Source organism: Procambarus clarkii, chromosome 87 (genome assembly GCF_040958095.1).
Source record: "Procambarus clarkii isolate CNS0578487 chromosome 87, FALCON_Pclarkii_2.0, whole genome shotgun sequence".
Classification (NCBI taxonomy): domain Eukaryota; kingdom Metazoa; phylum Arthropoda; class Malacostraca; order Decapoda; family Cambaridae; genus Procambarus; species Procambarus clarkii.
The window spans coordinates 10,985,496-11,000,022 of record NC_091236.1 but is presented as its reverse complement, the minus strand read 5'-3'; the positions used below and the strand labels follow the sequence as shown (position 1 = coordinate 11,000,022).

The 14,527-nt window shown below is 41.3% G+C and overlaps 2 protein-coding genes across 2 annotated transcripts in view; one reads left to right on the top strand and one right to left on the bottom strand.

Annotated features, from left to right (window-relative positions):
• LOC123746933 (uncharacterized) overlaps positions 1 to 14,527 on the bottom strand; it is a 190,865-nt gene that overhangs the window by 108,218 nt on the left and 68,120 nt on the right. The window lies entirely within an intron of this gene.
• The window catches only part of LOC123746969 (NK1 transcription factor-related protein 1), an 85,659-nt gene continuing 71,554 nt past the window's right edge, over positions 423 to 14,527 (top strand). Inside the window, exon 1 of the mRNA XM_069317413.1 lies at positions 423 to 2,148. Within this exon, the coding sequence (XP_069173514.1) occupies positions 1,167 to 2,148 (982 nt within the window). The 5' untranslated portion in view covers positions 423 to 1,166. The remainder of the gene's footprint in view (positions 2,149 to 14,527) is intronic.

The window sequence follows — 14,527 nt, the reverse complement described above, 5'->3', positions numbered from 1 at the left end:
AGGTCAGTGGGAAACAACTATATATATCCACCTCCCCCCCCCCTGGTAAATACTCACGCCACCAACCAACTGCCTCGTTATTAAACACCAAACTACAATTGCACCACTGAACTGTGTCACCGTATGAATCACTGTTAATTACGGTTACCCGGTTCAAATTGATAGCTTATGTCTTACAGCTTGATACTAATGTTGGCAGGGAAGGAATTAGATTTGATAGATCTCTTACTCAACTTTAATGAAATTTCAATGAAAACGTGTAAGAATAAAGAATATATATTGATGAATATAAATGGTATGTATATCTATATATAGTGCATACAATTTGTATTTTCTTCCATATGAAATAAATAGCATTAAGCCTAAAAATAATCTAATATATACGTTTTAAACAACACGCCTGGTAATGCTTTTATGGTCTGGAAACAGCATTATAATCAAAATAATACCGAGAATAAACGTATATCTCAATTAGAATTTCACGAGGCAGGAGTGGGAGGAGCCAGTCGACAAGCCGCTCCTCCTACTACCGTTGGCTCCGCCCACAAACTGCCCTGACTCCGCCCACTCCCTGTCCTAGCTCCACCCCCCTGATCCTCTTGGCCCCGCCTCCTCCAAGATAAATCCATCTCATGCCTGTATTCACACTTGTCCGTGGCTTGTTGAGGTGGTGGCGGCGTCCTGGTGGTCATGATCTGATTTGTGCTTTTTCCTGGCTCCTGGACACGGATATTAGGACACTTTTTAATACACAAGTTGCGTAAAGCGCCAGATTATTTAAAGTGTTCGAATTGACGAGCTACAAAGTGCGTGATGCGGCGCGACAAAGTGGTATCGACAGGGTTCGGATTATGCAATTAAGGGGATTTAGAGGCGCAATGCCGCGGACACTGAGGACGGAACCTGTGTATCTTGTCCAGAAACTTTGAATAATTCGAAAAAAAAAACGGAAATCTCTAAACAGGTTGTATTCAGTAAGATCAATTATAAGTTAAACCAATTACTGCTTCAACAGTTTTGCAAAATGATCTTGTGTGTTAGCAGACACGAAGCTTTATGAAACTTGAAATGATTTTCAATATATATATATATATCTCGCATATTTTTTAAGTAAATGAAACCAGAAATAAAACAGAGTTCGGAGTGATTTTTCTGGTGATTGGAAAATGTCAGCAGAAGGTCGGCCAACGTTTCCCGACGTGTCAAGAGACTGCGATTGTCCGCCCACGTCGCCGCCGCCCACACAGGACACTAGAGAGAGCGTGGGCGTGAGCATGGGCGGCAGCGGCAGCACTAGTTCGGGCGGCAGTAGCAGCAGCAGCCGCCCACACTTCTCCATCAGTTCCATCCTGGGTCTCGACACCTCACAGAGACTTCACCAGCAGGAGAGAGCGAGTCCCAAGCCCACCCATTACCAGCCCCATGTACACCACACCACCTCCTCCACGCCCACCTACGCTAAAAGGGGCGGCTCTACCACCCCTACCTACATCAATAGACCCACCACCCCTAATTATACGCAAGGTCGGCCTACCACGCCTACCTACACACATGGCCGACCCACCACGCCCACCTATACACACGGAAGATCATCTACTCCCACGTACGCCCACGGTCGGCCAACCAGTCCCACATACACCCACGGTAGACCCACCACGCCCACTTACACACACGGCAGACCCATAACGCCCACGATCACTCATCCTAGATCTCCGCAGCGACCGGCCACGCCCACCTACTCCATGTACATGGGGGAAGGCAGCGAGGATGCCACCACACACACCCCCGCTGCCTTCCCCTCCGCCGACGACTCCATCATGGACGACGACGCAGACGAGGCGGCTTCTGGCGACGACGACGACGATAGCGAATCCGGACTTGGCGACGTGGGCGCCGACGACGCCCGCCCACATGGAATAGACATCCACCATCCGTCCGCTTTTGTCCGCCCCACGCCCCTGCACCTCCGGCCGGATCCGGAGGGCGTGGAGGGCATGACGGGGCTGGGAGGGGCGGGCATGGGCATGGGTATGGGCGGCGGGGCGCTGGGTGGTCACCTGGGGAATGCCATCAACCCCGCCGCCCATCTTCCTCCGCTCTGGTACCCACCGTGGGTCGCCGCCTTCAAGCCTATGTTCGGATTGCAAGGTAAATAGTCTCAGTTTTAAACCTATTGTTAATATCTATAAACTATAGCACCTGTTTAATGGCAGCCAACCTGTTGTTTGGATTACATATGGCACCTGTTTAATGAAAAGCTATTTGTGCTGAATAAGGCACCTGTTTAATGAAAAGCTATTTGTGCTGAATAAGGCACCTGTTTAATGGCAGCCTACCTGTTTTATGTAATGAATAAAGCACCTGTTTGCTGGCAAGCCACCTGCTATTTGTATTAAGGCATTTGTTTACTAGCAAGCCACCTGTTATTAGCATTAAGTATGGGACCTATTTTCAGTATGTATTAAATATGTCACCTGTTCTTAGTATGTATTAAGTATGGTACCTGTTGAAATGAATGAAGTACGGCACCTGTTAATATGTATGAATTAGGACACTTGGTAGTATGTATTAAGTATGGCATCTGTTTAAGTGCATGAATTATGGCACCTGTTTGAATGCATGAAGTGTGGCATATGAAATGTATGACATGAATAAATGAAGTATGTTATGTATGAAATATTTAAATAATTTTTTTTACACGTAAGAAGTGTATGGCACTTGTTCTTGATACAAGTGTAGTATCATACCTGTTATACACGAACTATGGCACCTGAAATTTACACGTCAGAAGTTTATGGCACCGGCTCTTGACATATACTGTATAAAGAATCACACCTGTTATATATGATGTACAGAACCTAGTATTTACACATACAGGTGCCATATGGCTCCTATTGAGCATGGCGGTCGCCCACACACCAGCCACGCCTTTTATTTATTTATTACAGTAACAAGATAACACAAAAGTTACATTATTTGAAGATTGTTATCTTCTATGTAGCATAACATCTGTGCAATTAACCTATCCACCAACCCTGTACAACACGTGTGCAAGACAACACTTGTGCAAAGCCAATACAACACTCTACAAATATGATACTAAATCACACACACACACACACACACACACACACACACACACACACACACACACACACACACACACACACACACACACACACCTGTATATGCTTGTTAAGAACGTCTCATTCCCCATGGCCGAAATAATTATATTGCGAAAATGAACGGAACAGCTAATTCTTGCTTCCTTCTGCAGGTTGGGAAATGGAGCCAATGTGACACAAGCAATTGCATCATTGTATTATGCGAAAAAGACATTGTAACCTGCATTAAAAAAAAAAAAATAAGAATTAAGTAAACTGCAGAAGCCAATACAAGGAAGCTCCTATTTATATCCACCCAAATTCATTCATATATATGTCTAACCTTCGCTTGAAACAAGCCAGCGATCCTGGTAATTTGTTCTGCAAATCAACACCCCCTAGTTCCCGAACCAGTAATTACTCAAATAGAATTAGCCATTGACATCAGGCATCAATAATGTAGCATCTGAATGCACCAAAAACCGGTTCTCATCTCCAACAACGCGCAACACATGTGTAACACCACCTGCTTGCGCCAACTATCACCATAACGCACATGCATTGCCACTCATTTGTGCTCACGAAGCTCCACACACTTGTGTACGTTAAACGCCTGCTAAATATTACCTAAACACACCTGTTTATTTTATACACCTGCCCAATATTGCCTAAAACACACCAGTTTATATTATACACCTGCCAATTTTACCTAAAACACACCAGTTTATATTATACACCTGTTCAATATTGCCTAAAACACACCTTGCAACCCCCCCCCCCCTCACTCCCCCCCCCTCCAAAAAAAAAAAACGCAGGCAAACCAGATTCAAATATGTAATATTCCGTAGAAAGGTTGATAACGCATGTTGGCAACGCAATTCGTTACTGTAAATGCTTATGTTGGTTCAGGATTTGAACCTACATAATTCAAATTATGGCGATTTGACTTTTTTCTGTTTACTATTTCTCAGATCGACGAGGGAGGACTAAAAAAAATCGAGGAGAAACACAATCACACACACACACACACACACACACACACACACACACACACACACACACACACACACACACACACACACACACACACATACACACACTGTGAAGTGATACATTTTGAAAACCAAATCAAGTTCTAAACAATATAGCAAGATACGTATGTATCAAAATTTAATAAGATGATTTAATCTGATGGCAATTTTGGTCTATGAGCACAGTTCATATTAGTAAAGGGATTAGCTACAAATTAACTGAAATAAAGTGAAATTTTGTGTACAGATTCACATCCGCAAAGCCACTAGCAAGCATTAGTAAAGACATCAATACTCATCACAAAGTTACCAATACTCACCACAGCCACCACCAATACTCATCACAAATCCACCAATAATCATTATTTAATCACCATTACTCATCACAAATTCATTAATACTCACCAATACAGTCACCAATACTCATCACAGTCACCAAAACTCATCACGAATCCACTAATACGCATCATAAACCACGTGCCTGTAGCCAGACACCTGTATGCAATCAAATACGTGCTTGTAGCCAGACATTTGTCTACTGGCAGACACTTGCCTATACCTGGAGAGGGTCCTGGAAGTTCTACTCCCTAAGCCCGGCCCGAGGCTAGGCTTAACTTGTGATTACTTAGTCCAACAGGCTATTGCTTGAAGTGGCCCGCAGGCCCACATATCCACTACAACCCGATTGATCCCGTAATTCTTGCAGGAGCTTGTCTATTGTTTTTTGAAGAAGTCCACCTTTGTTCCGGTAATATTTCTTATGCTTGGTAGAAGGGTATTAAACAGCCGTGGACCTCTGATGTTCATATAATGCTCTCTGATTGCGTCTGTAACACTTCTTACTGGTTCTATTTTGCATTTCCTTCCATATCGTTCGTCCCAGTACATTGTTATTTTACTGTGTAAATCTGAGGCCTGGCCCTCCGGTATTTTCCTATATATGTTACGTGATACTTTTCTCGTCTTCATTCTCTCATATAAACAAGACACTCACCTGCAGCCAGATCTTTGCCTGCTGATAGACACTTGTCAAATTACGTAAGTGTATTTACCTAAGTGTAGTTACAGGATGAGAGCCACACTCGTGGTGTCCCGTCTTACCAGCACTCTTTGCCATATAACGAAGCAGCTATACACGTGTCTGCAGCTTTAGTATTCACTGAGCTAGCAATACGTTTGTACTTGTAATGATTGTAAGATTAACTTCATCTGTGAACAAAAGGATAATTCTTATAAATCTGTCCATCAACGCAAATTGAGAAATTTACAGTACTGATGTCTCAAAGACTATTGATCCGGACGAGGTTAATTTTTTGTCTTCAGATAATTTTATCCAAAGAGGAAATTGATGCCTTAATCTTGGGTTGGGATTTTTGTCTGCACCTAACTAGGGTATATTATAATCCTTATTTTCTTGTTTTTGAAGACTAAGTAATTATCAAAAGAAGGCACCAAGCCCGGGAGACCATATGTAGCTTTTGAAAGACTAAATCATTAATTAAATGCAATAAGTAAGGTTATGGAATATTTATATCTGATTTGTTATACAATTGAAACTGTTGCCATGAGCTATGAGAATGTTTATATATAAATTATGAGATTGTTGTACAGCTGTTATGAGAATTCTTGTAAAGTAATATAAAATAGGAAAATACAGAATCTAGGGATATTAATTAAAAAAAAAAAAATATATATATATATATATATATATATAATATTTTTTTTTTTAATAACTAGGCCAGCTTAGGGCCTTGGTAGTTACTTTTAATTAGATAAATAGAATCTTGATGGATATTTCTAAATTGAAAATGTTAAATGGGAAAATCTTATTTTTCAAAACATGAGGATAAATTTGGCATATTCTGAAAACTTGTTAAGTTCAATAGGATATAAGATTTATCATGAGTGCTATGCAGCTGGATGGATATATGGAGTTTCAAAAAAATCCATTTAGGCCAAACATTTTTTCTATTGGCACTTAAATATAAATTCAACAAAATTTGTGGTATCACGTTCATTTTTTGACTAAGAATAAGCTACAAGAACGTAGTTGAAGCAGATAATCCACACTTATGAAATGAAATTGACGTTACTGCTTGATAAGGGTCCTTCCGGATAGACCACAGTAGCTTAGCCTAACATTTTAAAAGCACTACGATCACCTTCTGTGGTTGTTCAATAAATCTCTGAACTGTATGTTTGACAAATCTTTCACTCTGTCCATGGAGGACAGAAGAAAATGTATATATGCTAGTTAGCATTGTAAATGTGTGGCCACGTCTGTGGTAGAAAATAATAATAATAATAATAATAATAATAATAATAATAATAAAAATCGCTCTCTTTCTCTAATCTTATGTCTGTGAGTTGAGCTATAAGTAAATTATTGCTAATTCGTCACAGTTTGCTACAGAAATTGGTGTTTTAAACCCTAATAACGTATGGTTAGTATAGATGTTGAATCTGTTTACACACACGTCCCTCCTAAAGTAAACTTCACTCTTGATTTTAACTCTAGAAGATGCTTGCAATTCTGGTTTCAACAGGAAACAACTTGACAAATTGTAATGGCAACTTCTGATTCTGTATTTTTCATTTGCTGGTAAACTCTATTCGTAGGTAGATGAGTCAGCAAGGGGGTGTCGCTCTTGGTCCCCCCTTTTCTAAAACTTTTCTTTGTAATTTTGAGAAACTTTGGATTGAATCTTGTCCTTCGTATTTTAAGCCCATATCCTATCGTCGGTATGTAATCAGTTTATGTCTAATTTTAATTCCCCCTATCATATGGATGTTATTTGAGTTGTAAACATTTTAACGTTTAATTTACTTTTGAAGATGAAGCTAATTACAAATTAATGTAGAGTATTAGTCACGATAACGGGATTGAAAACAACTAACCCAGTATACATGTGGAAAGTTTTTTTTTTTAGTTTAATTCATTTATTATGCACCCCATACCTATCTTGTGGGCGGTAGTGGAAAGGGTTACAGAGGCACATAATGGGCTCAGGGACTGAACCCCACAATTCATTTAGCTAAGCAAGTTACAGTCTTGATGAGCTAGTTACAACATTCAGTATAAGTCGTCACATCAACAATGGGTTCGAGATCGACCACAAGTACAGGTTCTAAATTAAGCAACTGACATATGTGGAGAGCTAGTGTCACAATTGATATGTTTGTCCTGCACACCGCCCCCCATCCAGTGGGCAGCGGTGGATAGGTTACAATCACTCTTAGTTACTACCTGTGGAATGGAAAGAAAACGAAAGTGACACAGTTTTGGGTCCGCCCAACCCGGCCTCCTAATAGCACATCGCATTTTGATGTATACTTTATCTAAGGCCAAAAACTAATGTACAAAAAAAAAAAAAAATGGCAGCAGCTCCCGAAATAGACGTGACGTCCCGTTTCCTGTTTGTGGGTCCTTGGCTTAGTTGGGTTCGGGCACTTGAAGTACAAGAGTTTTGGTGACATTGGGGTAGGCTCAGGAGGGCAGCATATTTACAAAATGGTATCACTCTTGACTAATTTATTGCTAATATTGGTGGCCAGTTCACTTCTCTTTACCGTAAGCTAACATTAACGGCACTAAGATTACATTATTTAAGCTTGTATAATAAACTACGTATTTAAAATCAGTGCTATTAAACCCTTAATAAATATAGTTTTTAACTTTTACTCTGATATCATGATATTTTATAGAAAATAATTTGAGAATATTTTAAATTCAAAACAAAATGTCTTATTGAATTTTGAGGGAATTCATATATATGCCTAGAGTTCCAAAAGTTACCATATTTGTATATAATTGTAAACTTGTGACCACCAATAATGATACTGTTACAAGTTACAGAGAGATCCTTTACCCTTTGATCTCAGACCTGGTGATGTTTGCCTTTTTAAAGATCTAGATCTAAAGATGTTCTATGCAGAGGCCATACCTCATACGACACCTTCAACTCTACATTTTTGAACAATTTGCCCCATAGGCAAGCAGCATCCTCCACAATACGAGAGTATATCTATAAAATAAAACATATGTCTGTCCGAAGTTGGAGGCCACATGCTATCGGCTAGTCTCATCCAACTTTGCACGGTGATTGCTTTGAGGTAGGCGGTCAACATGGACGAGTTGGGTGTTGCACCACTGCTAAGAGTACAATGTGGCACGGTCCTATAGCAAACCCCACGATATTTTAGCACTGGTTTCTTGCTCGACTCACTAAAGAATACAATTAAAAACTATTATTTTTTCCCTACTATACTGTAAAACATCATACACTAACCTCTGCATAATATAGAAAAATTCTACTCATCAAATTTTGCTTTAGCAAAGCAGAGAAATTATGCTGACATAATATTTATACACACATACACATGCACACGCACACACACATACACGCATATGCACACACACATACACACAACAAAGCAGTTGGCCTAGATGGTGTTTCACCATGGGTTCTGAGAGAATGTGCACACGAACTCAGCATTCCACTTCAACTGACTTTTCAGGCATCCCTGTGTACAGGAGTCGTAGCTGATGTGTGGAAAAAGGCTAACATAGTTTCAATCTACAAAAGTGGCAGCAGGGAAGACCCCTTCAATTATAGACCTGTATCGTTGACAAGTGTAATAGTCAAAATATTGGAAAAAATAATTAAAACTAAATGGGTAGAACACCTGGAGAAAAACGATATATTATCAAACAGTCAGTATGGTTTTCAATCTGGAAGATCCTGTGTAACGAATTTACTCAGTTTTTATGATCGAGTCACAGAAATTTTACAGGAAAAAGAGATGGCTGGGTTGACTGCATCTATCTGGACCTAAAAAAGGCTTTCGACCGAGTTCCACATAAGAGGTTGTTCTGGAAACTGGAATATGTTGGAGGGTTGACAGGTAAGCTTCTAACGTGGATGAAAATTTTTCTAAATGATAGAGAAATGATGGCAGTAATCAGAGGCAATGTATCGGACTGGAGAAATGTCACAAGTGGACTGAACCACCAACTGAACCACAGGGTTCAGTTGTTGCACCGGTGATGTTCATTGTCTACATAAATGATCTACCAGATGGAATACAGAATTATATGAACATATTTGCTGATGATGCTAAGATAATAGGAAGAAACTTAGATGATTGTAATGCCTTTCAAGAAGACCTGGACAAAATAAATATATGGAGCACCACTTGGCAAATGGAATTTAATGTGCATAAATGCCATGTTATGGAATGTGGAACAGAAGAACATAGACCCCACACAACCTATAAATTATGTGAGAAATCTTTAAATATTTCTGATAAAGAAAGAGATCTAGTGGTGGTTCTAGATAGAAAACTATCACCTGAGGACCACATAAAGAACGTTGTGCGAGGAGCCTATGCCACGCTTTCTAACTTCAAAATTGCTTTTAGATACATGGATGGCGAAATGCTAAAAAAATTGTTCATGACTTTTGTTAGGCCTAAACTAGAATATGCAGCGGTTGTGTGGTGCCCATATCTTAAGCACATCAACAAACTGGAAAAGGTGCAAAGACATGCCACTTAGTGGCTCCCAGAACTGAAGGGCAAGAGCTACGAGGAGAGGTTAGAGGCATTAAATATGCCAAAACTAGAAGATAGAAGAAAAAGAGGCGATATGATCACTACGTACAAAATAGTAACAGGAATCGATCAAATTGATAGGGAAGAATTCCTGAGACCCGGAACTTCAAGAACAAGAGGACACAGACTCAAGCTAAGGAAACAAGGGTGCCGCAAAAACATTAGAAAATTTTGTAATTTCTTAATTATCAAGTCGATTACCATTATCAAGTCGATTGTGAGAATGGTCGACTTGAGAATGGTCCAGGACGGACCGAAACGTCGTCGTCTCTTCATTTTCTAGTGTGTGGTCTGGTCAACATTTTTCAGCCACGTTATTGTGACTCCTCGTCTGCGTTAGAAAATTGTCTTATGCAAACAGAGTGGTAGACGGTTGGAACAAGCTGAGTGAGGTGGTGGTGGTGGTGGAGGCCAAAACCATCAGTAATTTCAAAGCGTTATATGACAAAGAGTGCTGGGAAGCGTAGCTTTCATCCTGTAACTACACTTAGGTAATTACATACACACACACACTAGATGGGATACCCGGCCTCTCTGTCTCCGAATCTGTCTTCTATTTCTATCCATCTCTCTCTATGTCTGTCTCTGCATGTCTATAGCTGCATGTGTCTATCTCTGTCTGAAGTATTTATGTCTGTCTCCTTCTTTATCTGTTTCTGTATGTCTCTTTGTCTCAGCCCTTCTCTAACTGTATGGGAGAGAGACAGAGAGAGAAAGATACGAACAGAGAGAGAGAGAGGCAGAGACAAAGAGACATACAGAGACGACCTCTCCTACAAAGAAAGTCATTTTTTTCCCTCGTATGCGTTACATAAGGCCAACAATTTTCGTACTAGAAAATGGAAGCGGCTGGCGAAAGTGACGTACTGTCCCGTTTTCTGTTTTGGGTCCTCTGGTAGGTTAGGATAAGAGGACACTTTAAATTGACCGTTTCCTTGACGTTGGGAAACCTTAGGAGGACGGGTTGCTCTTCCTCCCTCTATCTGTGTCTATCTGTTTCTTTGTTTCTATGTCTCTGTCTCTCTTTGCCTGTGTCTGTTTCAATCTCTCAGATTCAGTCTGATAATAGTCATCATTAGAATGTGTGTGTGTGTGTGATAAGAAATTTATAAATAAAGTAAAAAATTACCTGTTCGCTTTGACTGGTGTAGCTGTCTGTCTCTCTGTGCCTGTCTGTCTGTCTCTCTCTCTCTCTCTTTCTCACACACACAATCTTAGAATTGGTCTTATTATTATTACAATTTGCCTCATATCTATAAATAAAATACAATTCACATTTATCTGTTCACTGTGGCTGGTATAGCCGTCTGTCTGGCAGAAAGACATAGCCTGTTTGTCTTCCTGCTTGCTTTTCTGTTTGGCTGGGGGGCCGAAGACATAGCAACAGGACTGAGATTCAAGTCGGAGCGAATTCGTGTCTCTAAACTCCTCAGAAACCGTACGCATTATCCGATGAACCATGATGGGCTGAAACTCGACCAAAATTCCCACCGATTGTACTTGGGGGTTTGGAAGGCACATCGCTGGCATCTAGTAAAGAGCATGACTATGGGGACCAGGTTGGTGCTTTCTAAGAGCATGACTATGGGGGACCAGGTTGGTGCTTTCTAAGAGCATGACTATGGGGGACCAGGTTGGTGCTTTCTAAGAGCATGACTATGGGGGACCAGGTTGGTGCTTTCTAAGAGCATGACTATGGGGGACCAGGTTGGTGCTTTCTAAGAGCATGACTATGGGGGACCAGGTTGGTGCTTTCTAAGAGCATGACTATAGGGACCAGGTTGATGCTTTCTAAGAGCATGACTATGGGGACCAGGTTGGTGCTTTCTAAGAGCATGACTATAGGGACCAGGTTGATGCTTTCTAAGAGCATGACTATAGGGACCAGGTTGGTGCTTTCCAAGAGCATGACTATAGGGACCAGGTTGATGCTTTCTAAGAGCATGACTATGGGGACCAGGTTGGTGCTTTCCAAGAGCATGACTATAGGGACCAGGTTGGTGCTTTCCAAGAGCATGACTATGGGGACCAGGTTGGTGCTTTCTAAGAGCATGACTCGAGGGACCAGGTTGGTGCTTTCCAAGAGCATGACTATGGGGACCAGGTTGGTGCTTTCCAAACACTAAAGGTCAGTAGAACTAGTTGAGATACTCTTAATTCATTACGGTGCTATGACTCTTAGACTTCCAAGCCATACGTACTGTCTCAGAGATAAAAACATAGAGTGGAAGTGTTTGCCGTAGCTAAGAGGTGTTATAGACTAAATACAGTATATACGTTTGCTCTTGTGCACATTGTAGACTCCGGAGTGACTTCAGACTTCGACTACAACTGTGGCTTCGCCTGCTATGTGCACACCTAGTTGTACTCATCTAGTTGTGCTTGTGGGGGTTGAGCTCTGGCTCTTTGGTCCCGTCTCTCAACTGTCAATCAACTGGTGTACAGATTCCTGAGCCTACTGGGCTCTTATCATATCTACATTTGAAACTGTGTATGGAGTCAGCCTCCACCACATCACTGCCTAATGCATTCCACCTGTTAACAACTCTGACACTGAAAAAGTTCTTTCTAACGTCCCTGTGGCTTATTTGGGTACTCAGTTTCCACCTGACTATGTGGGATGTGGGATGACTACTCTGTCATCCTATCTTCTAAGATCCTTATGTGGAAACTGGTCAGAATGGCATTTCACCTTTGTAAACGCACATTAATGACATTTTGTAAATAGACACATCGAATACTGTTCATGCAGGGCAGACGTAAATCTGTGTATTCATATATGTCGGTTAGATTAGCATTTTATAAGCACTACATTCACCTTCTGTGGTCGATTGTTCAATAAATCACTGAACTATATGTTTAACAGATCTCTAACCCTGTCCATAGACGACAGAAGAAAATGTATATTTATGCTGGTTAGCATTGTAAATTTGTGGCCACGTCTGTGGTAGAAAATAATAATAATAATAAAAAATGGAATGACTACTGTGACCCTCTCTGGAATACTTAGTATGCCCCCTCGTCTGGAACACCTACTGTGCCCCCCTTAAGTGGAACACCTACTGTTCCCCCCTTAACTAGAACACCTACTGTGCCCCCCTTAACTGGAACACCTACTGTGCCCCTCCTAACTGGAACACCTACTGTGCCCCCCTTAACTGGAACACCTACTGTGCCCCCCTTAACTGGAACACCTACTGTTCCCCCCTTAACTGGAACACCTACTGTGCCCCCCTTAACTGGAACACCTACTGTGCCCCCCTTAACTGGAACACCTACTGTGCCCCCCTTAACTAGAACACCTACTGTGCCCCCCTTAAGTGGAACACCTACTGTTCCCCCCTTAACTGGAACACCTACTGTGCCCCCCTTAACTGGAACACCTACTGTGCCCCCCTTAACTGGAACACCTACTGTGCCCCCCTTAACTGGAACACCTACTGTTCCCCCCTTAACTGGAACACCTACTGTGCCCCCCTTAACTGGAACACCTACTGTGCCCCCCTTAACTGGAACACCTACTGTGCCCCCCTTAACTGGAACACCTATTGTGTGCTCTAGAAAAGGGTCTCCAGTTCAGACAAACAAATTGCGAATTATTCTTTTCTTTAAAAGTATATTTATTGTAATGGCAATTCTTTTTTTTAAATAATATAAATGTATTATATACGTACTTTTTGGCCAATTCATCCTCCAATATTGATAATATGTAACTATGGTTAAAAAAAAGAAAAACTACGGGCTCACCATAGCCCGTGCTGCTTGGAACTTTGTTCCCTATAGCGAATCTTAAACAACAACATATGGTTAAAAATTATCTGTTGGACCCAAAAAGATTCACATTCTGCATTACTGAATTAACTCAAATGGCAAACTAAAAAAAAATGGAATGTAATCAAAGCACTTAACCTAATCTATCCAAGCAGCCCTTAGGCCTAATATAGTACATATATGTGCTATACTAAGCCTAGGAATGCGTTTTTTGTTGACGAAATAAGTAGTACAAAGCGTAAACATTGAAGGCTGCAACAGTCCATTTTTGTACGTTTCACCAATTAGTTGCTCTGACTACTATCGTATTAGGAGGAAAGGTTGTTTAAATTAGCGTATGTAGGCCGTTAATTTTAAATGATGCTTATTTTCTAAATGCTCCTTCATATCTCAGTATAAAAATTAAACAATATGAAATACGCATAAATGTAAAGAAATGTAGATAGATATTTATCCTAATAATGGGAGGGTTATTAAGGCCTGTCAAATACGGGAGGGTTATTAAGGCCTATCAAATACGGGAGGGTTATTAAGGCCTATCAACTACTGGAGGGTTATTAAGGTCTGTCAAATACGGGAGGGTTATTAAGGCATATCAACCATATCACTCGTGGACCCCTACAACCACGTTCTCACCTGTGGACCCCTACAACCACGTTCACACCTGTGGACCCCCATACAACCACTCTCTCACCTGTGGACCCCTACAACCACGTTCTCACCTGTGGACCCCTACAACCACGTTCTCACCTGTGGACCCCTACAACCACGTTCTCACCTGTGGACCATTACAACCATGTTCTCACCTGTGGACCCCTACAACCACGCTCTCACCTGTGGACCCCCTACAACCACGCTCTCACCTGTGGACCCCTACAACCACGCTCTCACCTGTGGACCCCTACAACCACGCTCTCACCTGTGGACCCCTACAACCACGTTCTCACCTGTGGACCCCTACAACCACGTTCTCACCTGTGGACCACTACAACCATGTTCTCACCTGTG